The 27,029-nt window shown below is 37.9% G+C and overlaps 3 protein-coding genes across 8 annotated transcripts in view; 1 reads left to right on the top strand and 2 right to left on the bottom strand.

Annotated features, from left to right (window-relative positions):
• pacs1a (phosphofurin acidic cluster sorting protein 1a) overlaps positions 1 to 6,453 on the bottom strand; it is an 18,756-nt gene extending 12,303 nt beyond the window's left edge. For 2 of the 4 annotated variants that reach the window (XM_081390081.1, XM_081390080.1), the window contains exons 1-6: positions 6,085 to 6,453; positions 2,393 to 2,480; positions 2,221 to 2,310; positions 1,895 to 2,020; positions 1,177 to 1,321; positions 919 to 1,010 (exon numbers count right to left, since the gene is read on the bottom strand). In XM_081390081.1, coding sequence (XP_081246207.1) covers positions 919 to 1,010; positions 1,177 to 1,321; positions 1,895 to 2,020; positions 2,221 to 2,310; positions 2,393 to 2,480; positions 6,085 to 6,248 — 705 coding nt within the window. In that variant the 5' untranslated portion in view covers positions 6,249 to 6,453. The remainder of the gene's footprint in view (positions 1 to 918; positions 1,011 to 1,176; positions 1,322 to 1,894; positions 2,021 to 2,220; positions 2,311 to 2,392; positions 2,481 to 6,084) is intronic. The other 2 variants (XM_081390082.1, XM_081390083.1) reach the window with 1 other exon arrangement.
• A 4,240-nt stretch (positions 6,454 to 10,693) lies between these two features.
• On the top strand, positions 10,694 to 21,574 carry LOC308706137 (calpain-1 catalytic subunit). Its single transcript, XM_081391522.1, has 22 exons — positions 10,694 to 10,847; positions 11,170 to 11,432; positions 11,567 to 11,636; positions 11,831 to 11,949; positions 13,278 to 13,411; positions 13,505 to 13,673; positions 14,043 to 14,126; positions 14,214 to 14,299; positions 14,397 to 14,471; positions 14,806 to 14,966; positions 15,048 to 15,208; positions 15,576 to 15,587; positions 15,748 to 15,959; positions 16,719 to 16,758; positions 16,851 to 16,916; positions 16,994 to 17,051; positions 17,209 to 17,273; positions 17,384 to 17,452; positions 18,472 to 18,550; positions 18,647 to 18,763; positions 18,878 to 18,936; positions 19,055 to 21,574. Exons 2-22 carry the CDS (start codon positions 11,181 to 11,183, stop codon positions 19,079 to 19,081), a joined length of 2,115 nt encoding a protein of 704 aa, XP_081247648.1. The 5' UTR covers positions 10,694 to 10,847; positions 11,170 to 11,180; the 3' UTR covers positions 19,082 to 21,574.
• bbs1 (Bardet-Biedl syndrome 1) overlaps positions 20,934 to 27,029 on the bottom strand; it is an 18,972-nt gene continuing 12,876 nt past the window's right edge. For all 3 annotated transcript variants that reach the window (XM_081391519.1, XM_081391521.1, XM_081391520.1), the window contains exons 10-17: positions 25,587 to 25,707; positions 25,361 to 25,519; positions 25,183 to 25,252; positions 24,928 to 25,086; positions 23,561 to 23,694; positions 23,341 to 23,475; positions 23,141 to 23,227; positions 20,934 to 22,014 (exon numbers count right to left, since the gene is read on the bottom strand). In XM_081391519.1, coding sequence (XP_081247645.1) covers positions 21,928 to 22,014; positions 23,141 to 23,227; positions 23,341 to 23,475; positions 23,561 to 23,694; positions 24,928 to 25,086; positions 25,183 to 25,252; positions 25,361 to 25,519; positions 25,587 to 25,707 — 952 coding nt within the window. In that variant the 3' untranslated portion in view covers positions 20,934 to 21,927. The remainder of the gene's footprint in view (positions 22,015 to 23,140; positions 23,228 to 23,340; positions 23,476 to 23,560; positions 23,695 to 24,927; positions 25,087 to 25,182; positions 25,253 to 25,360; positions 25,520 to 25,586; positions 25,708 to 27,029) is intronic.

The following is a 27,029-nucleotide window of genomic DNA, read 5'->3' as shown; positions in this document are numbered from 1 at the left end:
GGCTTTATAGGTAATATATTAGTTGGCAAATCTTATCAAAAACAGACAATACTGACAAAAATATAACACAATATTAACTTCTTATTTATTGAGCTGTTGTATGAAATCAATATCACATTTACACTCTTGTTATTCGGGACAAAAACATCACTCGCGTTATACTGCTTAACGATATCATATGATTTAATTTAAATATGAGACAAACTCATACAGGGGCATTTTTGCCCTAATATCTTGAATTTTAGGGGCATTCTAACTGCATTCTATGGGCTACATCACGCAGCAAGTTGTTGCCCTGCATATTCGTCATCAATCAACTCTGTGAAATGTAAGATGACCTTCACGTTATTTTCCATAAATAATAATTAAATTAACAGCCCATATATATATATATATATATACAGTATATACACACACACACTTTAAAAAAAAAATTCTTAAAGGATAAGCGGTTTGGAGAATGAATGGATTTTTTTGGTAATCAACAACTGGTATGGGTTATATGGAAAAGAGCTGCATGAACATTTTTCAAAACTTCTTTTTTTCAGTTTCATAGTCATACAGGTTTGAGACAACATAAGGATGAGTAAATGATGACAGAATTTTTGTATATATCTATTCTACTATATTATATTAATCTTCCATTTTGCTTCCATTTAATATATGTCACAATTACAAATCGAAATGTGCCTCCTCATATAATATTTCCTCTCTTTTGCTAGAGGGTCTTCAGACCAATTAATAAGCTCTTACACTTCTTATCTGATAATATTTTTTTTTCTATACAAAGACCATGCAGTGCGTTTCTGACTTCAACAGATTCACTTCAGTCTCTGAGCACAGACGTAATTCACTATACCGGAAATAGGCAAGATGGCTGAACATCAAAATCAATCAGTTCAATCTCACAAGCCTCACCTGCCCCTGTAGAGGATCATCACTGCCGTCCTGCTCTGACGAATAGCTTTCCTCCTCCTCCTCAGAGTAATTATCAATGTCTGGTGAACGATCTGAAAGGCAGAAAACGGGAAGCATGCGAGTGATTAAACCAGAGCAGGCCTGGCTAAAGAACTTACAGAAAGTGTTCTCAAAAGTAAAAGAGCAGCCTTGACCACTTTTTGTAATTTCTCATTAGCTTGTTCAATTTGAAATACGTGATCAACATGTGCAACTCACCGGATAGCTTGGACTTTGGCCCCTCTGGGTCGATGGGCTGACTGGACAGAGAATAGACCCTGATCTCAGCAACGGGCACCGGTGTGTCCTTCACCGTCGTGTGCAAGCACAACACTTGAGCACCTTCTGTAGGGTGCTGCATCACCTTCAGACAGGGGGAACAAAAGCCATGAAGTAGCTTTAAAGACAAGCGAACAAACTACAAAACAAATCTGCTAAATGATTACACTGCAAAATGTTAGATTAGCTATGGTGCTCAAATGTAGATGTTTGCAGCAAAATATATTCAATACATTGTTTGACTTGCTTTCGTGCTGAAAACAGATATGCGTTTTAACATTTTATTCTGGTTTAATTTTGAGATTTTTTTGAATATTTTCTTCTTCTTGGCATGAAATGAATAATAATAATAATAATAATAATAATACTGTGAGATGACATGGATGTGCTTTCAACAGTAAGTTATGTACTGAATCATAGTACAAATGCAAATGTCTTGGCATTTATTTGGGCATTAAATTACAGATACAAAATGACCTGTGTGGATTTTGGTGCATTCTCTCTCCGCCCTCCTACAGCAGCTTCCATGTCTTATATGGCATTTTTTGAGAAGTATTTTTCAAACCTGCTCTAATTATGAGACTTCTTTCAAACAAGCAGTCTAGAATCACACAAAAATGTGGCCAAACTGGATGTGTAGGGTTTTGCAGTTCCTCACCTCAGCCATATTTATCAGTCCTAGTGCGAGGGTCTTATAGCCCAGTATAGTGCGATTCTTGTACCTCTTGCGTCTCTGGAGCATAATCTGAAGCTTGTTGGCATCTCTCTTCAAAAAGTGTGGGTACTGAAGCCAATATGGAAGGGAAAAAGCACTGAAGAATGAACATTAATCTAATTGAATCCAATTCATTTAAACAGAAGGGAAGAGTCACTAAAGGACTTCCAATAAGTTTAATCAAAACAAAACCATAATACCATAATATTAAATTAGCAAATGTCAATGTAGTACTAATCTCATCCAAAATGCACTCAAACACAGCTAACCTGAAGAGAGAAGGTCAGCTGAAGATCAGTCTCTGTAAGGCCAGCAGAGGATAGCATGATTTCATTTGACCGCAAAATGCGTTTTGAGCCCTAAAGAGATATTTACAATCATTAGTTACCTAAACATAGATTAAGCAGTTTTTTTGCCAACCAGAATTTTTTTTTTTTTTACCTGAAGTTTAACTGCAATGACCACCGATGTGAGATCCCTGTCCAGCTCCTTCAAAATCACTAATTTTTTAAGAGTTAGACTGAGAAGTCTACAAGAGAAAACAAGAGAGATGCACACGTTGTTGCGAGGACAAGTTGCTATGGCAGCTGAATGAGTAATCTGTCCCCAAGCTGGTTTATCAAATTTACCATACAGAGTTGACATTTTGGCCTTAAATCCCAGATGCAATTTTGGCTGGCATTTCACCTAAAATTCTACACAACAATTGTGACCTTTTGTGCAGTGAGTGAGAAGTGCCATGATGGTTTTTAATATATGTCACTCTCAGTCACAATTACAAATCGAAATGTGCCTCCTCATATAATTAAAGGGAATGGTATTTACTCGTCCTCATGGAGTTCCACACCCGTGGGCTGTTTGTAGACTACTTACTAACGTTTTACTTTTTTTTTTTTTCTCTGTGGAACACAAAAGGAGAATTTATTTGTTTACACACAGATCTTTTTCCATAGTGCCTTTGTTTGTCTAACTCAAAAATATACCCTTCTGAGCCTTTTTTTGTCCCTTTTTGAGCTTGATGTAATTATGAACGGTCAATTAAGAAGTGATTCCTTAACATTCTACTTTAGTTCTTCACAGAAAACTACCAATATACACATTTGGATTAATATGAGGGCGAGTAAATGATGGCAAATAGTTTCATGCCAAAAAATGAACAATCAATCTATAAAATACATGTACAGAAAACAAACATGACTGGAGATTCAATATTCTGCTAGCGACCTAAGGACAGCTAATAATGGATGCAGGAATGAAAATCCTTTCCAAGTTAATTTCTCCACTCCACGTGACACATGACATCTGAAGTTAACTCTATTTTGTAACAGACAAGGAATGCAATGTCCCAAAAACTGGGTTGTCCTCTGATACATCTCCACAAGGTGTGCTGAGATGTTTTTGGCCTAAAGCCAAAAACACTGCATTGATGATATTAAACTCAGGTAATAAATCTTAGAGCGACACAGCACTCAGGCTCTTGGCTCATTCAGCTTCTTTGACAGGTTGTATTTTTACAGAATGACAGGAGAAGAACATTGTCATAACATTGTAAGGAATTACATAGATGTGTATCTAAACCAAAATGAAGACTAAGATAAAAGTATATATATATATATATATATATATATATATATATATATACACCTTTATTTGCCTAGCTGTGTGGCATGGAGCATTGTCCTGGCTGTGGGAAATCCCATTCTTCGAGTTGGGGAAAATCATCAGAGCCAAAGGAAGCAAGTTTTTCTTCCAGGATAACCTTCCTCTACTGGTCCTCTAATGGTTAGAGAGAGACCTATAGAGGCCTACAACCTACCGTGTCTGGCACCCACTGTGAAATTTGTCTGGAACCGGGCAGATCTGTCTTTGTGAATGACGCGTGACTCAAGCCATGTACAAGGTTATCCTGGAAGAAAACTTTCTTCCTTCTGCTCTGACAATGTTCCCCAACTCAAAGGATTGGTTTTCCTGCAGGACAATGCTCCATGCCACACAGCTAGGCCAATAAAGCTGATGGAGGACCACTAGATCTTGACCTGAACCCCAGTGAAAACCTCTGGAATGTGATCAAGAGGTAGGACACAATGTCACAAGCCATCAAACAAAGCCAAGCTGCTTGACGTTTTGCACCAGGAGTCACCCAATAACAATATGAAAGACTGGTAGAGAGAGCATGCTAAGACACATAAAAGCTGTGATTGGAAATCAGGGTTATTCCACTAAATATTGATTTCTGACACTCTTCCTAAGTTAAAACATTTGTACCGTGTGCTTAAATTTGAATATAAACTTGTTTTCTTTGCATTATTCAGGGTCTGAAAATATAGCATATTTTTTTGTTATTTTGACCAGTTGTCATTTTCTGCAAATAAATGCTCTAAATGACAAAGGTTTTACTTTAAATGTTGGAAGAAATGTTGTCAGTAGTTTATAGAATAAAACTAAAATGTTAACTTTCCTCAAACACAAACACATAAATAGTAAGTCCAGAGAAACTGCAAATTTTCCAATGGTCTCTTAATTTTTTTTCCAGAGCTGTGTATATTTGAATCTAACTAAATTTGTGTATAATACAATTATATATCTTCACTTACTATCTGTTTTTATTTCTAAGCTACAGATGACATCCAATGCCCTTGCATTACCTAAAAGCAACATCAAGAAAAGACATTAATACATAATAGCAGCTAGAGCCCAATCTGCTCTTCAAAGTGAACTATATTGAACGGGTCTAATTCACTTACAAGTCTGTCCCTGTGCATTAGAGTGTAACTCTAGAGCACAGAGGTAATGAAATTGGGAGAGGAGGGGAGAATTGGAAACACATCTCACCTTTCAGTGATCATCTGCAAGATTCTAATGGCACAATATGCTACATCATCCATTTAGATTTTACATTCAGCAGTACTGATGTATTTGAATGGAAAGTACAAAGTAAGAAACTAAATGCCTAAAGAGTCTCAAAAGCCTTTGAAAGCATTATGGAGGCAGTGTCATAGAAAGAGACTAGTTTAAAAATGTCTTCATATTTGAGTAATACTCTTTATTCTATGTCTGTCACTCCAATTCTGCTTTTCTTCTCTGCTGGCCACTTTTACAGTCTGCTTTTTTGCATCTTCATGGACAATTAAGACTCCCAGCATAAATAATCCCAAAGCCCCTCCTCTTTATATCCATATCACAATCCCTTTATGGAAGTAATGAGGCTGAATATTGGTGAATAGTAAACAGCAAATGTTTACTATTCCATTTTACTGCAAGCATTATACAAAGGAGATGCAATGCTTTTTGCACTAGTTTTCACTGCGGCAACCACCTCGAATGACATTTTCACTCTACAAATTTAAGGACGGCTCCAAGGACGTGTTGATTTTAACGGACTGCTTACGTTCAGTACACTTTTTATGTAACAGGGAAAAAGTAACAGGAAGTAAGTAACAAGAAAAAGTTTGAACATAATGCAAAAAGATCAGCAGTCAATATCAGCTACTGTCAAAAGCCAGGGGTTTTCAACCAGGGGCCCTAGGGGTCCATACAGTATATCATGACATTTCAATCAATTTGAAATGATTTTGCAGCTCGTGTGGCATTCATATTCAACATACATTACATTTTACATTTATTCACTTAGCAGATGCTTTTATCCGGAGTGACTTACAAATGAGTGTTACAGTGTTATCTACTATATAGGTTAAGTAATACAACTTTCTTTCTGGTAAATTATAAAAACAAGGCATTACTGGAACAGTGACTCGGAGAAAAGGCTAGTATCTAATGAATGAGTAGCCTTGACTAAATATAGCCTATAGTGCTATTAAACTAAACACTATTATCTAATGACAATTACAAGTGAACTTAACGAATTTCTCAATAGTAATTTAAAAATAGGCCAAGTACAAGTAACAAATATAGGCTACATATTGCTACATATGGCTTTGCAGAGTCTCTGGGACTGGGTGTGTGAAGGTTGAAAGCCCCCTTGTCTAAAGTAAGAAACCACTGTTTCATGTGATCTCCAGCAGCGTGATCAGGATTAACCATTTACTCTGATAGCCTACAAAGTAGCTCTCTCGATTGTTGCTGTAGAACAAAAAAAGCGCATGTGTCCACTAATAAGTGAGAAAGCGGCATACCTGGGCACACAGCTGGGAGAGGAGCTGTCAATCTCCCATGTCGCGAACAGGTTCATCTGAACCGGGCGACCCGAAGAAATCGTGACCGTCCTGAGATGCTGCAGGTGTGGAGACGGAGCTCCCGCTCGCTGCTGCTGCTGCTGAAGACCTCCGCGCTCCGACATGCTGAAGGAAGTCTCGGGTTCTGTGTGTGCTGCCACTGGACTCGCTCAGTTTAGACACTCGCTCGTGCCTGCAATCTGTTTGAATGATGATGATGACACGTTCATGGCACGAGCCTCTTAACGTTCCCGCCTCCGCTTAGCGGTGGATTCATATAGGACACCTCACTCAGTTGCTGCTGCGTTCAGTGCTTCTCCGGCTTGTTGTGATCAATAGAGCGTTTAAAACAGCAGCAGGAAGCGGAAATCTCTTCTTTAAAAACATATAGGCTAGTAAAGCAACGCCTCTCGTCTCGTTAAAGACGCACGTACTTCAAGCTGACGCGACGGAACAAAACTGAACGTCTCTTGTTCTTGTAGTGTAGGCTAGCCTACTACAGAGCATTAGGTCCACTACTATTAAAGTCAGCTATTCGAAATAAGAAACATAAACTTGTTTTCTAACTTTTTTTAAAGAATTATCACTAGCACCTGCTGTTTGTCATATTTGCACAATATTAGTCAATGTCTTTCCATGTGCATTAGGCTAGTGTCTGAAAAATGCTTATTTTCAGCTTACTACGAATACTAGGCTACCCTGTAAACCAGTCTAAGATGGTTTGCTGGTCTTAGATGACCTGGTTAATCTGTTGACTGATTTTGGCCACTTGCGAAAATCAACTAACCATCTTAAATGTTTAAGAAATGACAGACATTAAGTTTTGGGGGCCTATCGATTATTAAGGAAAAAAGTATTGCTACTGACCTTTAAGGCCCTAAACGTTTTAGCTCCTATCCTGTGTATTTAACCGATCTTTTATCGCCCTACAATCCATCACGCTCTTTAAGGTCACAAAACTCTGGACTTCTGGTAGTACCTGGGATATCTAAGTCCACTAAAGGAGGGAGAGCATTTTCACATTTGGCTCCTAAGCCTTCCTGATAATGTTCGTGGCTCAGACTCTCCCTGTTTAAATCTAGATTAAAGACACATCTCTTTAGCCAAGCATTCACACAATGCATCTCATAACCTTGCACTCCAGTTATATCAGATCAAATGCACATGATTATCTTTGCTTGAAATGTTATGAACAGCAACTACGCTAATTCCATTCGCTTTTCTGTTTTATCAGGATGCCCATAGAGAGAACGTCAGCTCCAGTTTGGATCCAGCCTTCTTAAAGACTTTAGATGCCCTAACACCTGTGAAGAGACGACTCGAGAGGACTCAAACTCTGAATCAGCATGCACCAATGCTAAATTTTCTATATCTTGTAATCACATGTTCACAACTTGTAATAATTACTTCAATGAGCTCACTGTTTCTGCCTAAAATTAATATATTGTTAGCTAACTGCGTGATTTGTATATGTACATTTCTGAAATGCATGACTTGAACACAGTCTCCTCTGGTAACATAACTAAATTGTAATGTAGATATGTATTTTCTGTACAGCTGCTTTGAAACGATATGTATATACAGTATATTATTGTGAAAAATGGTGTACAAATAAATGTGACTTGAATTAAGTCATAATCATAAGCTCTAATCTCCCTCTCTTACTGTCTTTCTATCTATCTATTTTTAAAACGCAACCCACTTAAATCTATTATGGTAGTGGCAGCTCCTAAAACACTGCAGCCGCCCACACTGGCACCATTTGTAGTTTATCTCTCCCTGACAGATTGGAGCCATGAAAGAAGTGAAGTTTCATGACACCGAGTCCCGAAACATGCAGACTGCCAAGGATTAATCAAAAAGAGCTCTGAGTTCGTTACACTTTCTACATTTCAATCTTTACGGATAAAGCTGAAGCTGAATAGACGTATTCCCTAAAGGTTATAATGTCTGCTCTATTTCAGACTGTCTTGGATTTTAAGGCCTGTGCTTTTACTATACACATTCCCACTTCCAGCATACATTGATAGGAATATTGTAATGACAAGCAAAATCAAGAACAAAATAGTATTGAGTAAAGTACATGCATGTTTTAGTCTCTGATATGATCTCTCATATACACTGTAATCAGACACCAGAATTCCCAGACAAATAAACACATGTAGGATGCTGTTCTTTTGCTGGCATAACATATCTAACTCTGGAGGCTACAGGAAATCCAAGAGCTTTCCATCAAAGGACAAGATCATTCTGATTCTTTATCTAAAGGTTGTGCACGATTTTAAACCACAAATCAAATGACAGTCAAATTATTACAGCTCTTTGCTGCCCTCTTTTGGGAATTATGTAAAAATGTAATTAAATATTCCATGGGATTTTATGGAGCCCATGAAACTGAAAGCTTATGATACGTAGATACACTGTGAAATGACATCTTGTTAGATGTTTGTCAGAGATTCCTGCCTGTAGTAGCAGGTGATTCGTTTACGGAAGATGACAGGTGAGTTGTGAGGAGACAGACAGATGTGCTGGGATGAATTGTCCCTCATTCATATCATAATGATAGGAGAAGTCCAACTGTGTGCTACGTCTGTGTGTGTCCTGGACTGTCCTGGACCCAGTGACACTATTCTCATGAAAGTTACGTGAAATCAGTGGTATTTATTTAAACAACACTATATATATATATATATATACAGTATATATATATATATATATATATATATACTGTATATATATATATTTGTTTTTTTTATATAAATGTGTGTGTGTGTGTGTGTGTGTGTGTGTGTGTGTGTGTGTGTGTGTGTGTGTGTGTGTGTGTGTGTGTGTGTGTGTGTGTGTGTGTGTGTGTGTGTGTGTGTGTGTGTGTGTGTGATTCAAGCTACAATTGTAGAAGGTGATGTCCAGAGGACTCTTCCATAAATACGCATACCCCGTCATTTAACTGTTATCAGGCCACGTTTTTATATTGGGTTGGTTCGAAGATCTATAAATGAACTTGCTCAGTATTCCTTGACACATGGTCCTGAAAACAATCCATTGCTCTCCATGCTGGCCTGGAATGCAGATTACTGGTCTGTCGCTTTGCACGCATTGGGTGAGTTCTTGAAAATTGCATTTTATCCAGTGTATATTAATAGCCAACCGCCAGAACTTGTGGAGACACCTATGAGTGAGTCCAGCACTAATGACGAACAGCCTGGACCATCTCACCAGGTCAACAATATCTCTGAGATCAGATCTGGAGGATCACAAATTAATGCGTCCATCACCGATGATGAACAACCAGGACCTTCTCACCAGGTCAACAACAGTGAGATCAGATCTGGAGCATCCAGAACACCTTCTGACCAAAGCTCAAGCAGTGGGAGCTAAAAGAAAAAGAAAAACTACTGGCAGTTCAAAGAGCAGAGAACGGAAAAGGAAGAGGTCAGACCACCACTCTGATTCTGATTTTTCAAGTGATTCCCTTAGCTCGGGCATTTCTTCTCCAGGATCACTTAGAGAGACATCCAGAGATGAGGAACAGTGGACCTACTCACAGAAACAACAGTGAGGCCAGAGCTGAAGGATCATCTATGGATGGGTCCAGCATAAATGATGAACAGCCTGGACCTTCTCATCTGATCAACAACAGATCTGAGATCAGATCCGGAGGCCCCAGAACACCTGCTGCCCAAAGCTCTGGCAGTCAGGTTGAGATGAGAACGGAAAAGGAAGAGATCAGACCACCACTCTGATTCTGATTCTTCAAGTGATTCACTCATCTCAGGCATTTCTTCTCCAGGATCACTTGGAGAAACATCCAGAGATGATGAACAGCCTGGACCTTCTCACCAGGTCAACAACAGATCTAAGATCAGATCCGGAGGCTGCAGAACACCTGCTGTCCAAAGCTTTGGCAGTCAACCTGACATGCATTCTCAACAGCCAACTACTTCAAATTAATCTTAATCAGAGTGTAAAAGGATAAGTGTTCCTTAACTGTCAGAACAGGGTGTGTATGCCCAGTTCATATCAAGCACTTTATATTTTCGGTAGGCCTATGAGTTGCTTTAGACTCTGGGTTTAAATTATGAAGCACAATAGATATAGAATTTATAAAACTGCACTCTTGTTCCCTAGAATCTTAAAAAAAAATCCAGTGTTTACCTGTATTTGCCTGTAGATAGTAGTAAATCCACATTTTAGCTTTAGCTATTAGCCTACCGCAGTCACTTAATCTGCAATGCTGAAGCTGAAATCTGCTCATGTACAGTATGTTTAAATAATAATTTAAATTATTCTATTGTCCAAATGAATGGCTTCCTGCAGATATAGCGCAGTAACGTTGTTGCCACATGTAATCTGTTACTTTTGTCTGCGCTTGTCAGTCGTTTACCTTTTCAATAAGGTTATTTAAAAATAAAAATAAACTTTTTAAATATGTTATTTCAGGCGATTTTCCTGTGTGTGTCATGTATCGGTCCATGACTAAAATATTAATGTAATAATGATCTGCAAATGTCTGCAGCACCCTTGCGCCCTCTAGAGGAATATAACTGCTTGTCTCAAAGTCAATAGTAACATTCGGAACCACACGCGTGCGCGCGCTCCGCACTGCAGTCTTTACAGCAGCCTTTACATGCTGGGACAAGCCTAACATGGTATAGGCTAAGTTAATTAAACAGAACCTCATTGCAAGGACAGTCATAACAGGATTTGGAGAGTGCCGTTTAAAGGTAAGGTACAATGATTTTACACTTGGTAGAAGCCTAAGTATGTCTCTTGTCGTTGTCAAATGTTTTCTTCATAAGTGGTTGTCAATATCAAGCTGTATATGTGTTATATTTAACCACCAACCATATAAACATAATGATTGGAAGGATTTCTTGGAAGGGGTAGATATGATAATAAATAAATAATAATAATGCGGCTGCTATGATTGATAAAAGTGATGAACTTTGGATTTAGACCTTGTTGTAAAATAAGGAATAGTGAATTTGATGTGAAAGTGATGTGATGTAGCAGTGATCCATATGTTTTTATTATTGTCTCTGACAGTTCTTTCCTGGATGGAGCAAATTTGTGCAACGGGAATCGCTGCTCGTTTGAGGAGTGAATGGGATCGAAATGAGGGATTTGGTCAGAACCATATGGCCCTGAAGTTTTTGGGCCAAGATTTTGAATACTTGCGTGACCGCTGCCTTCAGAGTGGATGTCTATATGAGGATGAAACATTTCCAGCCCAGCAGTCTTCTTTAGGATTCAAAGAGCTGGGCCCCGGCACTGCCAAAACCAAAGGTGTTCGCTGGATGAGGCCGACGGTGAGAATATTAGAATAGTAAAAAGCAAAAAAATAACACTGTTTGATAAACCAACCAACTATTTATCTATCAATAAGCAGAGACGTTCATTTGTATGCCCTGTCTGACCCATAGGTCTTCTCTATGTACCCCAGGATTTCTGCACTGATCCACACTTTATCGTAGACGGGGCCACTCGCACAGACATCTGCCAAGGAGCTCTAGGTAAAACAAGCATCTACTAAAACAGAATAAAATCAATGAAGAATTCAAAAACATGGCATGGATGCTTTCCTGCCAATTAACTCACAAGAAAGTGCATGTTTTTGCCAGTGATAACGTTGCTGAAGCAGAAATAAAGCATGTTTCCCATCTGTTTCACTACACTTTTTAATTTCTTTTCAATATATTGATTGTAGGAGATTGTTGGCTGCTGGCAGCCATTGCGTGCCTCACCCTCAATGAACCCTTGCTGCATCGGGTGGTGCCTCATGGCCAGAGCTTCCATCAACAATATGCTGGAATCTTTCACTTTCAGGTAGGCTACTGAGCAGTGTACATTCAGATTTTAAGTTTTTTTTTACAGTAATATTTTTTATTTTGTATTTCTGACTCTAATTTTATAAATGTCTAATTTTATATATATATATATATATATACTGTATATATATGTATATATATATGATTGTATGACCAGCCAAATTGCTAATTTACAATTACCTTTAAAAGAGAGACATCATTTAGAGGTAATCTATACACTTAGTCACACAAGAAAATGAATATTTTACAATTATTTAAGTAAATACATTTAGAACCCATTAGTTAATCTCCTGACATATTTCCCGAGCCCTGGTTTTTGTGAAAAATCCAACATTTCCTTCCTTCCAATGCAGCGTGTAAACTGATCTGTTCCCCTTCCATTTGATTCTCCATAGCTCAGCAGATCTACTTTAAGCCACAGTCTCTAAACCTCAGCCCACCCTGTCCGCTGCAGTGACTATATATACAAGCCTCACCCAGGAAATGAAATGGCCACATCTCTCACTCCTCTCTGCCAAATTCCCCTTCTGTTGTCCAGCCAGGAGCCATTTAGGCTCAGTCACTCAGTGAATGCGTGTAATGTTCAGAGCGTTAGTGCTGCAGACAGACTTGGAGTACAGCCAGCAGCACCTACTAAACTGATGTTTGCATAGAGAGAAAAATGAACAAAGATGTTATTTATCTTTTTAATAATATACACTACCAGTCTCTTCTGCTCACCAAGGCTGCATTTATTTGATAAAAAATACAGTAAAATACTAATACTGTGAAATATTATTACAATTTTATAATTATTTTAATATGTAATTTATTCTGTGATGGCAAATCATTACTCCAGTCCTCAGTGTCACATGATCGTTCGGAAATCATTCTAATTTGCCGATGTGGTGCTCAAGAAACATTTATTATTATCAATGTTGAAAACAGTTGTGCTGCCTAAAACCGTCATATATTTTTTTTAACTTTGATGACATCATGTGAATGCCAAAAATATAATACACCCATCCCCCCCATTGTTTGCACTGGTTAATGCTGCATTCATACCATGTCAGTATTATCATAATTACGTGTTCCTCACTAGTAAAAAACATTCACGTCTTCGTCAAACTCGTAATTACAAGTTGAAAAGTTGGAAAATCACTAATTGTCATCAATGATGCATTTAGGCATTGTGAATATTTCCACAGAAACAAATCTAGAGTAAGTGGATGTCAAAGCTGCAGAGTAGACTCTTTGATTCCTTTTTGTCATTCTTTCAGTTATAATAATTGTGACATGATATGAGTGCAGCATTAAACCCAATGTGTTTCCTACTGGTTTTTCTAGTTTTGGCAGTTCGGAGACTGGGTGGACGTGGTGATTGACGACCGGCTGCCTGTCAGAGATGGGAAGCTACTTTTCGTCCACTCAGCCGAGGGAGCAGAGTTCTGGAGCGCCCTGGTGGAGAAGGCTTATGCAAAGTAAGAAGGCCTCAGTCACACGCTTTCACAGGTAGACTTCAGACCAGGATCTTGTTTGGTTGTGTAACGCGTTTGTTGTTATGAATGTGACAGGTTGAACGGCTGCTACGAGGCTCTTTCCGGAGGCTCTACGTCTGAGGGGTTTGAGGACTTCACCGGTGGAGTGACGGAGATGTATGAGCTGAAAAAAGCTCCAGCTAACCTCTTCAGCATCATCAAAAGAGCTGTGGAGAGAGGCTCCCTGATGGGCTGCTCGATAGACGTTAGTGCTCAGGAACAACATAACCAATAACCAATCAGTCTGTAATATCTGGAGAAGTCTGTGTCTTGAACATCTAGGTGAATTCAGGGTGATTGGGAAACTTCAACAACCTGAATTCAAATACATAAAAGACATAAAATATTAGTCCATTTCGAGCTTTTTAGAGCCCTTCAAATAAATATAATTCAGTCATATTATATAATCACAGGATAACATAATACTTATGAATGACTGTCAATGGAAAGAAATGCTTTAGATGATGTAATTTCAGCATATACCAGCAGAGGCCATGCTAACCTAACTTTAGATTCTCATATTTAGATTGTTATTATTCAAAAGTACTCAACTTTATTTTATTTTCACTTTCAGATTACAAGTTTCTTTGACATGGAGGCTATCACCTTTAAAAAGCTAGTGAAAGGTCACGCCTACTCCATTACTGGAGTGGAGGAGGTGAGTGCTGGATTTTGATTGACAAGAAACTCAACCAATCAAAGACAACTCATCATTGGCAGATGTAAATCTGTTGGCCTTGGCCAGGTGGAGTACAGAAGAAAACTCACAAAGCTGTTGCGCATCAGAAACCCTTGGGGAGAAGTGGAGTGGATGGGGCCATGGAGTGATGAGTAAGACGAATGATGTGAAGAGGGAAAATTATTCCTAAAATATTAATGAATAATGTCAGAAAGCTTTGCTGAATACTGTCACCATCTGTCAATTCAGGTCAAAGGAATGGCGTGAAATCGACCCATCTGTAAGGTCCCGTCTGTACAACTGCCAAGAAGATGGAGAATTCTGGTTCATGTTTCTTGCAGTATTTTTTTAATCAGTGGAATCTGTTCCTCTCTTGCATATTACTTTTTAAATAGTTACACATGTGGTATATTACCCCTAATATGACGCACAAATATGAAATATGGGATTCAGAAAATTCTACTCCCCTTGTGTCCAAAAGAATGAATATAAGAATGTTTTTGTCCATATAATGAAAGTCAATGGGGACCAAAACAACATTGGACCCCACTGACTTTCATTGTTTGGACAAATAGAGCACTTCAATTTTTTCTCCAATATCTTCTAAACTATCAATTTACGCTTTAAATATAAGTATTGTTCACTCCCCCACTCACAGGATGTCGTTCAGTGACTTCATGCGAGAGTTCAGCAGACTAGAGATCTGTAACTTGACAGCGGATGCGCTACAGAGCAGCCAGGTGAAGAAGTGGAACACGTCCCTGTATCCTGGTGAATGGAGAAGAGGAAGCACTGCTGGCGGCTGCAGGAATTACCCAGGCATGTTCTCTATGAAAGGATGCTTGTGAGCTGACATGAGTGACAGTGCCCTCACATTAAAGTCTATTTCTCTCTACACAGCAACATTTTGGATCAATCCCCAGTTTAAAATAGTCTTGAAGGAACCAGATATTCAAAATCAAGATGAATGCACTTTTCTAGTGGCCCTGATGCAGAAGAATCGCAGAAAGTTACGTCGGGAGGGCAAAGACATGGAGACGATTGGATTTGCCATTTATGAGGTAGAAAACTCATTTGATATGGGCATAAGTAACTAAATAGATTTGAGTAATTGCTGAAGAATCAATCAGCTTTAAGAAAATATATTTCCATGTTATAGAGGAGACTGGGGCAAGTTGTCACATGGGCTTTACCTCACTAACTATTAGGCTTTAAGGTATGTTTTATAGAGAAAGTCAACTTTTAAAAAATAAACCCACCCTGAGAAATATTCACTGGCATAAAATGTGTGACAACTAGCCCCACTGTTCCCTATATTACATTACTGGACGTAACAATTATTATAGGTTGCTAAAATAGTGATTCCAATTATAAAGAAAAACTGAAAGATGCATACTTATTATTAAACTTTATTTTTGAATCTTACAGGTCCCAAAAGAGGTACGAGATCAGCATTGTTTAACATAGGTAAACCTTTTGTTATCAGTGCCTAAACTGCAGATTGATTCTTAGTTCAGATAGCGTAACGCTGAGAGATCCTGCACATGGTCCGATAGCTGATGATATGTGTGTAGTGATATGAATCTCCTCCACTTGTCAGTATCTGGGCAGGGTGGGTGTGCATCTGAAGCGTGATTTTTTCCTCACCCACACGTCCAGCGCTCGTTCCGAGCTCTACATCAACCTTCGAGAGGTGAGCTCGCGCTTCTGCCTGCCAGCAGGGGAATATATCATCGTCCCCTCCACCTTTGAGCCCCAGAAAGAAGGAGACTTTGTGCTGAGGGTCTTTTCAGAAAAGGCTGCTGACTCCCAGTGAGTGACCAAGAAATAATATACAGTATATTCAGATTCAGAATGGTGAATTTGTTTCATTTAATATTTTTAATGGAGCAGTAATACATTTTTGAAATGGAATACAATTTAATACAATTAAATAAACATCAATGGTGCCTTCACACACATGCAAGTCACCCATGCTGTTTGCACTGATGCACCCCGTACCATGACAGATGCTGATGAAAGTATGAACTGTCCCTTACTTCTTTGGGACTGAGAACTCAATGTCCGTTTTCCCAAAAACAAGCTGAAATGTAATCTGATCACAGCACAAATTTCCACTGTTTTTGGAGCATCTGAGATGAACTCGGGCCCAGAAAACTTGAATTGATATAGCCTTGACCTTGCATAATAGAGATTCGAGAGGCATTTCTTGATGCAGACTTATTCTTAACTTGACTGCGTTAAGTAGCAACAGTTTTTCAAAGTGCTCCCGAGCTCATGTGATTATTATTTAACACAGTAACATGATGGTCTCTCATGCAATTCCATCTGAGGGCTTGAAGGTCACACACATTTAACAGAAATTTCCTGCCTTGCATTTAACAGAAGTTTCCCTGAATCTTTTCACAATATTATTGCATGTTTGGATGGTTAAAGACCTAAATACTGCAATCTTGCATTGAGAAATGTGATTATTTTTTTATTTTTTTGAAATTTGGCACAAAGTGGCCATAACCCACCTTTCTTGTGGATGTTTCTGAGAGAAAATAAAATGTAGTTCTTTCACTATAGGGAGCTAGATGATGAAATTTCAGCAGATGTACCGGAGGAGGTGAGTTTCCCTGTGAAATGTTTTTAACAATACTGCACATAGATGAATACTGGGAAGTTTCGCTGCTAATGAATGTGTTGTTTCTATGGCAGCCTGCACTCCAGGAGAGTGACATTGACGCAGGCTTTAAGGCACTTTTCGCAAAGCTGGCAGGGCCGGTAAGACAGCAGGAAGTGGTGTTAATGGGTTGCTGTTATGCCCAATAGCTTCATTGACTACTCACTTTGTTCTACAGGAACTGGAGATCAATGTGTCCAAACTCGAGATGATTCTGAACCGGGTGGTTGGCAAGCGTGAGTGTGCTAATGGACACGTAACGCATATTTCAGTTTTGCTAATTGACAACATGTCACATATGCTGTGAATAAAGCTAAGGTCTTATTTAACTTTGTATATTCCCTGAAAGGAGGCAACTGATGTATAAAATAACCTTATTTCTGGTTCTTACAGATAAAGATATAAAAACTGACGGATTTGGCAAAGAGGTCTGTCGAGCCATGATAAATCTTATGGATGTATCCTTTTAAGACTCCACATTCATGAATATTAGCATTTGTAGACCACTTTGAAGGCATGTGAATATTATGCATTAAAGTCTTGGAACAAACCTTGACCTGCTATAAAGACAACTGGTGTTGGAAAGCTTGGACTGACAGACTTCCATGTGCTCTGGGAGAAGATCAAACGATATCTTGTCAGTGGCTACATTTTATGCTTACTTTATGGTGTAAACCCAGTCAACATGCGGGCAGGCTTTAGCAAATCATTAACTCCTGCAAAGCAGTGGTCTCAGTCTCTGTTGATAAGAAAAATCAAAATGATGTATATTACGATGTTATAAGGAACTATAGGCCTGTATAGTATGAAAAATTGAAATTATGTATATTACGATGTTATGATGAACTATAGGCCTAAGCATTTTTAGAAGGCAGCTGTCTGACTCTGAGATGGTGAACGGGAATATGGTTTGTGTAACATTATTAACACATTATTATATGTTTATAGAGGCTAATCATATTAATTACCGTTATGTGTACGATGTTGTAGAGAGCGATACGTAAAACGCATTACAATTCTGATACATCGACTTGACGAGCCTGTGTGAGTAGAGGCAGGGCTCATTTGCATATTCATGGATCCACGTATAATAAATGAAGCAAGGGTGTAGAGTTACATCCAAGCTATTTTAAAGCATGAATAAAAAGAACTTTTAAATATGCCATTTTGGTGATCAAAAATCAATTTTATGAAAAATGTGACTACAGGGGAACTTTAAGCCAGGACACCTTAAAATGATCAAAAGTGATAGAAATATTTTCTAACGGAAGTTTTTACTATTTCAAATTAATGCTGTTCTTTTGAACGGTTTTCAATATTGATAATCAGAATAGAAAAAAATCTTGAGCAGCAAATTGGTATATGATTAGTATGATTTCTGAAGGATCATGTGGCACTGAAGACTGGAGTAATGATGCTGAAAAATCATCTTTGATATCACAGAAATGAATTGCATTTTAAAACTACATTAAAATAGAAAACAGATATTGTAATATTTCACAATATTAATGTTTTTACTGTATTTTTGATCAAATAAATGCAGCATTGTTGAACATGAGACTGTTTTCAAAAAAAATATATATATTACCGTCCCCAAACTTTTGAATGGTAGAGTAGATCTTGACAGTATTTTTTTTTTCTTCAATAAATCATTAGGCTGTGTTTAGGAAGTTTGACTTGGACAAGTCTGGCACAATGAGCTCTTATGAAATGCGTCTGGCATTAGAATCAGCAGGTATCTGCCACATGCAACACTCTTTAAAAAGCACATCTATAATTACTGTGGTAAATTATGTTTATGATGACTTTTTGGATTTTATGCTTCAATAAGGCTTCAAGTTAACCAACAACCTGTTCCAGCTGATAATCCTGCGCTATGCAAAGGCAGACCTTGACGTGGACTTCGACAACTTTGTGGCCTGTCTGATCCGCCTGGAGACTATGTTCAGTAAGTGTGCCAAGTAGAAAACTCTTTTTATTTTCATTTTCACAGTGCAATTACTGTAACCCATCAAAATTCAGTAGGACTAGATGTGTTGAGAGTTCACATTTATTCCAACAGAAACTTTTAAAACAATGGACGCTGATGAAGATGGTTTGGTATCCTTCAGCTTCTCCCAGGTTGGTCTAAACTGGTCATTAGTAATGAGAACTTTAAAAAGCTAATGTCTCTCTGTGGCTCAGTAATATATGTTTGCAACATTTCTCTCCCTCTTGTTTTTTCCCTGTCTTCTTATAGTGGATCACCCTCACTATGTTTGCTTAGATGGATGTTCCTTGTCCTCTTCTTTACTACATGCCTCATGTAACCTCAGTTGTGTTTATGAAGCGGGTGCCTGACCAGCAGTATAGCACTCATACTATCAGCAGTATATGGCAAAATGCACGATTTAGGAAAGGAAAACAAATATTGAGATATACTCAGAAAAAAGCAGTGAACCTGTTTTTTTGTTTACACTACTGTTCAAAGGTTTGAGGCCAACAAGGATGAATTAAATGGATCAAAAGTGACAGTAATATTCCATAATGTTAAGAGTTTCTATTTCAGATAAATGCTGTTCTTTTGAACTATGACTCATCAAAGAATCCTGAAAAAAAAAAATGTTTCCACAAAAATATTAGGCAGCACAAATGTTTTCAACATTATAATAATAAATGTTTTTGAGCTGCAAATCAATATATTTGAATGATTTCTGAAGGATCATGTGACACTGACCACTGGAGTAATGATGCTGAAAATTCGGCTTTGCCATCACAGGAATTGATTCCATTTTGTAATATATTACAATAGAAAACAGATCATTTAAATGTAATAATATTTTACAATATTACTGTTTTTATTGTATTTTTGATCAAATAATTGAAGCCTTGGTGAGCAGAAGAGACTTCTTTCAAAAACAACTTTCCAACCCCAAACTTTTGAATGGTAGTGTACAATAAAGTTTACAAGCATGCAATATATATTTAAAAGTATCTGAGCCAAAGAGAACGTTTATACTTATGCCAATGACTAGTCTGAGTAAAAAGTGTAGTCTGTAACTGTGAAATAGAGTGCAACAGTTGGGTTTCAGGAAGTAAAAACTCCATTCGTTTTCTCCATAGGGAAATTGATTTTTAATTATAACTTATAAACCTTTAAACAGCCTTAAGGCCTGTTCACACCAAGAACGATAACTATAAAGATAACTATATTAGCGTCCACACCACCGGACGATATCGTTCTGTTTATTAGAAGCACGTGCTTGTCTGTCACTTTAAATGCTCAAGCTCATTACAGCAGGATGGATTCTGATTGGCTGTCACTATCAGCTGGATAAAATAGTTATGAAAGTGATTCCAACGCTGTGGTTTGAACTCTGCTGTTATTTAATCTTGAGAAAGATTTTTATAAATATATTTTTATCGTTATCTTTATAGTTATCATCCTTGGTGTGAACAGGCCGTTAGCCTGCATTATACTTAGTTTTAAAATAATCTTGTTAAACAGCAGAATTTGTGGTGAAAAACTACATTACCCATGATGCAGTGTAGAAAATTCCAGTCGAAACGCCAAAAGATCAAATTAGTTCTGCCCAATCCCATGAAGCGCTGCCAATTATGTAATCGAGTCGGTCTCCCTGCGCTCTCAAAATGCTTAAATATTTGTATATGGTCATATTTTGCCATACACTTAAAACATTGCTTATATATATATATATATAATCAGCATTTTTAAATGAGCAGTTTCACATTTCTCCATCGTTTTTAATTGATTATGCCTTTTGCAATTTTTCATGGGATTGTGGGTCTTCCCATCACTAAAGCTGGTAAATGCACAGTCTTGTACGTTTTTAGTTTTGTCTGATTTTCAAATACTTTTTTGCTTCAAATCAAAGTTTGTAATGTTATGATTCACCTTGTAGCTGGTTGTCTTGATTCATGGCTTATAATGCTTTAACGAAAACTCTTTTTTTTTTAAGTCCCTATGGGATGAATGAAAGGAAAACATACTTCTGAAAAAGTGGATGGCACTGTTGCACTGTATAGAGGGAGAGAATGAATTGAACTTTCGCTAAGCCCCACTCCATTTGGCTACTGATGCTCACTCAGACCTTTTTTTTTTTTTTTTTTTTTTTTTTGAAAAGGGGTAAAAATATTGTCTGTATCCTCTTTTGTGTCACTATTCATATTACCTGTAAACCCGGTTAAAATCTTTAAAACACATTGGAATTCCATAGACATACAGAATAGATGAGCAAAAGTTTGTCTGATAATATGGTGAGCAGCAACATTTGCTGAGGCAGGACTGGTCAGTAACGGGGCTTAGCGAAGGGTCAGTCGTCAACAGCTCTGGCTGCCCTTTATGTGAGATTCTCCTGTGACCTTTCACCCTTGTGCCTCTTCATGTGTGTGCTTTAAAAGTAGTATGCAATAGTTGTGTCCCAGATGAAACACTGTGCACTTATACGCTATGTACTCAACCATGTAGTGTATGAATTTCATATGGTTATTTTGTCATTCAACGTAGAATTCTGATGCCCCTCTGAAACGACAGTTGAGTGCATGAAGTGTCAAACATTCCACACTTCATTTTTCCGTTAATTAAGTGCATCATCCGGGTATTTAAAGTGCTTTTCACACTATTTATACTATAAAATGTCATAGAATAGTGCATAAGTATGTGAATTGGGACGCACCTAATCTTTTACTTACTGCTCTGACACTGATTATGTTATGAATCATATTACAACAAAAGTCAATAAAGCCTCATAATTGAGTTTGTGTGTGATCATTACATCAGGAATAATAAATATGAATTTACATACATATATACATGACTACCACAAATAAACATCAGAACAACTCTTACATCCAAACTATGGAGCACTTGGCCTCACAGCTGTCAATCAGAGGCTCCAGTCACTATCCATTAAAAGGTATTGCCTGTGAGGACACGCCTCCCTCAATCCTGATCTAAACTACAAGAAGCACCGGCTCTACGGCCAGCACAAGCTTCTCTTTACTCCTGTGACGTTTCAGGCCGCTCCATGGAGAAGCCTCGCTGCTAACTGCTGCTGCTAGGAGCACAGCAAGAGTTGAAGACGCCTGTGAAGCTCGGCTAGACGACACGACTCAGTTCAGTGCAAGTCCTTCACTCACAGGCATGTTGATGTGGGCGGTGAGGAGAGGAGCACTCTTTCCTTCTCTCAGCACAAACACCTGAAATCAGAAACGTAACAACAAACATCGGCTTGATTTCATGCATACAGTAATCAACATTTATGTTGTACATCATGAGACTGTACAGGGGCATCATGCTCCTATTTTTTGAGGTGGCAACAGTGATAGAATGATAATGGAATATTCAGTTTCAAGCAAATGTAGACATGAATAGATTTCTTATGCCACAGCATTTAGATAAACACTGTTTTACCTATATTTTATACGCACACTGCCATTCAGAAGTTTGGGATCGATAAGATTTTTTGAATGTTTTTGAAAGTAGTCTCTATTAAAACCAAGGCTGCATTTATTTGATCAAAAATAATAAATAAAAATATAAATGGGTATTTTATATTGTAATAATATATATATATTATTACAATATAAAATAACCATTTCTATTTAAATATATTAAAGTCGACATGAAATCAAAATTGACCCTATTTACTTTGTTAGCTCATATTACTAGTCTTGTGGTGAACAATTAATCCGTGCAAGTTAATACACAGAAAAAAATTGCTTGCCGTGGTAATCTTTAATCAAAGTCTGAAAAGTTACTTCCGGTCTGGAATGGCGTTCCTTCTCTGATGATGTAGGTTTGAAGGCTTGGGTTGAAAACACTTAACCACTCCCTTCAAATCGTTAGTCTGCTATGAGCAGAGATGAAGAGGAGGAGCGCTAAAGTAAAACCCTGTTCAATATTCCGTTTCACTTGGAAATACGTCACAAGAAAAGTGGAGAAAAGTCGTTTGCAACTTCCGGTTCACGGGGACTTTAAATTGTAATTAAATGTAATTTGTCCCTTTTCAGTCTTCAGTGAAAAAAACATTCCTTCAGAAATCATTCTAATATGCTGATTTGGTGCTAAAGAATCATTTCGTATTATTATCAATGTTGAGTATTTTTGTGGGAACATTTGAAGAATAAATATTTTGTAACATTATGAAAGTCTTTACTGTCACTTCATCATATGCATGTGAGCGACGCCTAGTTATTATTCTGTAAATAAAATGGTTAATTCAGTTTTGTATAAAACTTTGGGGCTAATATTGGTATATTGTGCAATTTGCATATTTTTCTAGCCATTCAGAATATAAATGTTCTAACTGGGTGCGAGTCTTACTTTGATGATGTCAGAGATGCCTTTGTCACTCAAGCACTCCACAAAAGTGTCAATGGGGTAATTCAGTCCTGGAACCAGTAGGGGAATCTACAGACACACAACAATTCACTGTTTTCAGTAAAACATTTCCTCAACATTAATAACTACACATAAAAAGTCAGGTAAGAATAGTGATCATGAAACTGCTCAGCTGAGGTCACCTTGAAGAAGGCTGTCCTCATGCTGTACAAACTTTCATCATACAGAAAACTGATGGCCAGGTTCATGACCGGACGAGACGCTGCAGTGTTCTGGATGTTCAGAGTGAGCTTGAAGGATGGGCCCAGCCCTTGAACCTTGCAGGAACAGAAAGCAGAAGTGGAGATTGGTATCGGTCATCCGGTTTCATCTTGTTCATGCACTCAGTATTGCACAACTCACCACTGCGTTCATCTTGAGTGGTTCGGTCAGGCTCGCAGACATGGGCGCGAGGCTGGACTCCAGGGCTTTGACATAAGCGCGTGCTGCAGCTAGACGCAGCCTGCTTAGGTCCATCTGAAAAGCTCGGTGCATGGCTGCATAGAAAAAGCAACAAGAGGCTAATAAGGAAGAACAGAAAACTACACCATCACCTTTGGTTATTAAAATGACTAAATTATCTCAGTTGTTCTAGTGCTGTGTGAATGCTGCTTCACAAATGGTCCAATTGTAGCGATGCACCGAAATTTCAGCAAACGGAAACAATCGGCTGAAACAAGCCAAAAAAGGAACTTTTGGTTTCAGTCGAAATGGTTTCGGAGAACCACTGACCTAAACATTGACCACTTCTTCAGTGGCGTGTTTTGACTGTGTCAGCATCTACTTTGTTCGCACAACATGGATCAAATGCAAAAGATAATCGGATGTTTTGGGCAGACACTTTTCACCATGGCCAAAAATTATGCTACAATACATAAATATTGATAGTGATATAACATTGATAATAATAAGAAATGTTTCTTGAGCAGCAAATCAGCATATTAGAATGATTTCTGGAGGATAATGTGACACTGAAGACTGGAGTAATGATGCTGAAAATTCAGTTTTGCCATCACAGGAATATTACATATTAAAATATATTACAATAAAAAAGTGATTTTAAATTGTAATAATATTTCATAATATTAGTGTTTTTACTTTATTTTTGATCTAACAAATGCTGACTTGGTGAGCATTCTTTCAAAAACATTTAAACATTTTAATTATTCCTAAGTTGTAAGACCAGTATGTAATATGCAATATGTTCAATTTGTTCAAATTGGTTTATTTATCACTTGAAAACACAATACCCTGAACAGTTACTCAGTTACTCAGTGAAACTTAATTATCAAAACTAGACTTCCAGTTTCGGTTTTCAGCTAAGGGAAAACTTTAGCATGGTCAGCATTTTTGATCAGTTTCACAAAATATTCAAGGCCACAAGAATTTTTTTTGTATGAATAGCTGAACATGCAATATCAAAAGAACAGAGCCTCTGCTTTAAGAAAAAGAAAAAAAAAACATTTTATGCTAGCTACATGCAATATTTTTTTATCAACACTTGAATGTGGGTAAAAAAAAGAAACTTTCTGAACAAAAAGTTGAGAAAATGTAAAAAAAAAAAAAAATAATCAAAGATTACGTCCGGATTGGATTCAGAATGTGTAATAGCGCCCCTACCGTATAACAGTGAAAACATGGATTGCCAGAAATGTCCATCAATGGTGGGGAAAGAGTTAATTTCTGTTTAGGTGTTTCTGTAAAAAAAATAATTTCGGTTCATCACTAACCAACTGCATTTTCACGCTCTCTCAAAGTCTGGTCCACATAGAGCTTGGTCTTCTTGGGCACGTTCAGGCGGATGCTCTGGGCTATTGGGGGTCCAGGGGCCGAGTCTCTGTCATCAAACACAGCCGTCCTCTTGAGGATCTTCACAATCAAACCTCCTCCTGGATCACAGACAGTTAAAAACATTTGAAATGCTTTGTATCCAATCTTACAGTTGACGTAAACTGCTTTATCTACCATGTAACGTAAGTTACTACCTTTGGTGGTCATTATCAGAGTGCCGTCTTCCCGTCCATAGCGCCCGAAACAAATGCTTGTCACTACGTCCTGTAAGACAGAAATTAAAGTCTCTGATAATGATAACGAGAACAGGGACACTTCAACTTCACTCTTCAATATGATGCCATTGAGTTTTGAATTCATGACAGTACTTACTGGTGTTTTGATGGTGCTGATCAGATTTTTGTCTCTGTACATGTGTACTTCACAGTTGGCCAGACCCACCAGTACAGCCTGGAATCCTCGTGTGGGGAGGTCCATCAGTGCCATGGTGGTAACAGGGGCTGGCAAATAAGCCGTCCACAGTTTTTTCCCCTACAGGAGAATTCATTAGAAAGTAATCATTATCAGTTTTAGAGGCATTTTTGTTATTGTGACCTACCTTTTGAGTGTAACCATGCAGCGTCTCATCGGTACATCCTACAACTACATTCTTTCCCATCCTCACCAGTCCTACTGGGTGAGAGGACAGCTCAATGCAGTACTTGGGCTTTGGGGAATCCCTTTAAGGCAAAAAAAAAAAAAAATGGCAGTGAGTGTTGCTCAACTATTTATTGGCCTTTTTTAACATTATCACAGGTTTAAGCGAGCTTGCTTCCGACACGGAATAAAAAAGGTAAAGGTAAGTGACGAGTGTGACCTATTTTCTCGCAATTCCGAGTTTTTATCTCACAATTCTGAGAAAAAAAGTATGAATTACGAGATACAAACTCACAGTTCTGAGCTGACTTTTAAACTCAGAATACTGAGAAAATAAGTCACCCAGAATTGCGAGATATAAACTCGGAATTTCGAGAAATAAATTCAGAATCGCGAGATGTAAGCTCACAACTGCAGGGAAAAAGTCAGAATAGCAAAGTATAAAGTCAGAATTGCATGAAAAGTCGCAATTATCTTTTTTGTTTTTCCATGGTGGAAACAAACTTTCATACAAGTTACACTAATGGACTAAAAGGTATTATACCATGGTCTGGGTGAATACTCGATTCTGATTGGCTGCAGGGTGTCCATTAAAAAGTGATAATGTACACCTAGGAAAGGTGTCCCGTCAATTTGCCTGATGACAGTTCTAAATAATTGCGCTGGCTCAAACTCACTGATCAACTGCTGCGGTCGGGTCGCTGTGGCCACGTTGCTTGGCAACGCCTGTATACGGGAGATATTAAATAGTGCGCTCGACTTAATAAATAAAAACCCTCACGATTTTTACTCTAAAACACATTAAAGTATTATTAATTGATTAAATATTTCTTTCTTTCGTAAGTGACCATGGTATAAGCGGGTGACCTCCGCTGCGCGTCGGACGGTTCACGCCTCGCCGTCGTCCATTAATACCTGATAATGGACACCTCGTCGGGCATTAACCCTTACTTAAATATCTAATACCTAAAAGGTATTAAAAATACATATGAAGATATGAAACTTTAATGAAAACACATTTAGAATGTATTTACAGTACACAGGGGTGCAAACACATGTATGGTCAAAAAAGAGAGAGGTAATCGAAGCCCTCGTCCCGCGGCAAATATCCAGATACTACATTGCCACCATCCCCAACCCACCCCTATAGGCACATATGAAATTTAGAAAAACTATCTTGCACTTCTTCTTCTTGCTTTCCTGAAAACAATTTCACCTGATGATTTGAATAGCTCTTTTTGTAAAGAATTAATAATTCTAGGATGATTGGGGTAATTGTGTAGGGTAGGCCTAGCATCTGCATAGAAACTAATAAACAAAATACAAATATAAATACAATAAAACACAAATACACAAGAAATAAAGCAGTTCTTTATGTTTTTCAGGTAAATTAACTGTATTAAGT

Source organism: Scardinius erythrophthalmus (assembly GCF_964197995.2).
Source record: "Scardinius erythrophthalmus genome assembly, chromosome: 17".
NCBI classification, from domain to species: Eukaryota; Metazoa; Chordata; class Actinopteri; order Cypriniformes; family Leuciscidae; genus Scardinius; species Scardinius erythrophthalmus.
Note: the sequence above shows the minus strand (reverse complement) of the source record. Positions and strands in the feature narration are given on the sequence as shown.

Coding starts and splice junctions, on each gene's coding strand:
- LOC308706137 (XM_081391522.1), top strand. CDS start 11,181: ATGGAGCAAATTTGTGCAACGGGAATCGCTGCTCGTTTGAGGAGTGAA. Junction 15,960..16,718: donor GAAAAGGCTGCTGACTCCCA/GTGAGTGACCAA, acceptor CTTTCACTATAG/GGAGCTAGATGATGAAATTT. Junction 18,551..18,646: donor TCTGGCATTAGAATCAGCAG/GTATCTGCCACA, acceptor TGCTTCAATAAG/GCTTCAAGTTAACCAACAAC.